We start from the raw sequence: 2312 nt of genomic DNA on the forward strand, positions 1-2312 counted from the left end.
GGGTGAATTGTCTGCGTGTAGTTTGCACATTCTCCCCGCGTCTGTGTGGGTTTCCTCCGGGTGCTCCGGTTTCCTCCCACAGTCCAAAGGTGTGCAGGTTCGGCCCGTGCTGAATTGTCCCTTGGCGTCCAGGGCTGTGCAGTGTGGTTGGGTTAGCCACGGGAAAGGCAGGGTTGCAGGGATAGAGTGGAGGGGAGATGGAGGTGGAGTTGGTTCTGGTTGGGATGCCCTTCTGTGGGTCGGTGCAGGATTTGATGGGCCGAGTGGCAGCTTTCTACGCTGTCGGGATTCTGCCTGGCTGACCTGTTCGTCCTGTCTCCCTCCAGCACCCCAACCCCAATCCCTTGAGAGAGAGAGAGAGAGAGAATGCAGCGGGAGAAGCTGAAATGTAAGAATCTGCACGAATACATGAGGAGCCTGAGTCCCAGTATTCTCGACAAACTCTACAACCACCCGGCTACCTGCCTGGCCGTCTTCAGGTGAGCGATTATCCTCCTCAGGGAGGGAGGGTCAGCCGGCGGCCATCTTTACCTCACTCTGAGACAGTGGGGGATGTGGCTCAGTCTAAAACGCAGGAGCCATCTCTGGAAACGGGGCCTCTTGCCCCTCTCCCCCTGGGCTGGGAGTGCCCCGTTGATCACTCGTGCCCTGTCTCACGTACGACAAATCTGCACACACTGTTTTTTTTTTGAAAAGGTAACGCTGCTGGGACGTGGGTGATGCTGGCGAGGGTCAGTGTTTACTCCCCATCCCTAATTGGGGCGGCACGCTGGCTCAGTGGTTAGCACTGCTGCCCCTCAGCACCAGGGACCTGGGTTCGATCCCAGCCTCGGGCGACTGACTGAGTGGAGTTTGCACATTCTCCCCGTGTCTGCATGGGTTTCCTCCGGGTGCTCCGGTTTCCTCCCACAGTCCAAAGACGTGCAGGTCAGGTGAATTGGCCGTGCTAAATTTTCCCATCGTGACCAGGGGTGTGTAGGTTAAGTGGGTTAGCCATGGGAAAAGCAGGGTTATGGGGACAGTGTAGGGGCGGGGAGGGTGTGTTTGCGTGGGATGTCCCTCGCAGGGTGGGGGCTGACTCAGTGGGCCGAATGGCCTGTTTAGCGCCGTCACGAAATTCCTTGTCTTCAAAATTCCTGCTAAATTTTCCCATAGTGACCAGGGGTGTGTAGGTCAAGTGGGTTAGCCATGGGAAAAGCAGGGTTATGGGGACAGTGAAGGGGCGGGGAGGGTGTGTTTGCGTGGGATGTCCCTCGCAGGGTGGGGGCTGACTCAGTGGGCCGAATGGCCTGTTTAGCGCCGTCACGAAATTCCTTGTCTTCGAAATTCCTTCATTCCTCTCCCGCTGGTTATGTCACTGGAATAGAATCGACGGCCGACTTACTCCCGTCGTGAAATAATTCTCGCCGAGCCAAATTTCTGTACAGCACCCCCACTCCAGAAAGTCGGCGGAGGGGGGGGGTAGCGGGGATGGTGAGATTGGACGTGGGCAGAGAGATTTTAACCAGGAGCAGCCACTCCTGTCCCTCAACTCCCCCCCCCCCCCCCCCCCACCCCGGATATGGCACCGCCTGATACTCAGATGGCTTTGGGCTCAGATATCCGCGCGGATTGGCTGGTGGACTGGAGGGCGCGTGCTCTGTATCCAGCAGCCGGTGTGAACGAACACGAGTGCCCTTTTCTTATTTCGCGCGCCACGCCACTGACCTGATCGCGTCTCCTTCCTCCTTTCTCAGGGAGCTGCCGGTGCTGGCTCAGAATTACGTCATGAGGCTGCTGTTCCTGGATCAACCGTTGCCGCAAGCCGCCGTTACCTTCTGGGTGAAGAAAGACAAGCAACGGTACTCCACCCACGCCCCCCCCCCCCCCCAACGCTGTGCTCCATCCTGAGCTGCCTGCCTTGCCGTGCCCTCCACCTCGCTCGTTCAAACATCACTCCCCGCCGCAACCACCCACAATTCCTTGTGTCAGTGACAGCAGGTTCCTCTTCCTTCTGACAGTGCTCAGGCTGAAACACGCACAAACCCAACGCAGCCAGGGCAATGTTTCCAGCACTTGGACCAGTTCTGATTAATTTTTCAGGGGGGGGCGGTGACTGCATGTTGCGGACCGTCGCTGTAAACTGGACGATAGTGTACCCCACGGATGTAGGTCTGTCGCTCTGTCTCACGATCAGGGAAGGCAGAGTGTGAGTGAAAGTTGTGAAATGGGAGGGGGGGAAAGGACAAGGTCTGACCCACTGTCCCACCCAATCCCAGAGGGGGGTGGGGGGAAAGGACAGTGTCTGACCCACTGTCCCACCCAGTCCCAGA

The 2312-nt window shown here is 58.0% G+C and overlaps 1 protein-coding gene across 1 annotated transcript; it reads left to right on the forward strand.

The window, feature by feature from the left end:
• Positions 1 to 333: 333 nt before the first annotated feature.
• Positions 334 to 1949, forward strand: gtf2h4 (general transcription factor IIH, polypeptide 4). Its single transcript, XM_043686113.1, has 2 exons — positions 334 to 479; positions 1737 to 1949. The coding sequence occupies exons 1-2, from the start codon at positions 367 to 369 to the stop codon at positions 1888 to 1890; spliced, it is 267 nt and encodes an 88-aa protein (XP_043542048.1). The 5' UTR covers positions 334 to 366; the 3' UTR covers positions 1891 to 1949.
• The last annotated feature ends 363 nt before the right edge of the window (positions 1950 to 2312 follow it).

Source organism: Chiloscyllium plagiosum, unplaced genomic scaffold, assembly GCF_004010195.1.
Source record: "Chiloscyllium plagiosum isolate BGI_BamShark_2017 unplaced genomic scaffold, ASM401019v2 scaf_882, whole genome shotgun sequence".
Taxonomy (NCBI): domain Eukaryota; kingdom Metazoa; phylum Chordata; class Chondrichthyes; order Orectolobiformes; family Hemiscylliidae; genus Chiloscyllium; species Chiloscyllium plagiosum.

Coding starts and splice junctions, on each gene's coding strand:
- gtf2h4 (XM_043686113.1), top strand. CDS start 367: ATGCAGCGGGAGAAGCTGAAATGTAAGAATCTGCACGAATACATGAGG. Junction 480..1,736: donor ACCTGCCTGGCCGTCTTCAG/GTGAGCGATTAT, acceptor CTCCTTTCTCAG/GGAGCTGCCGGTGCTGGCTC.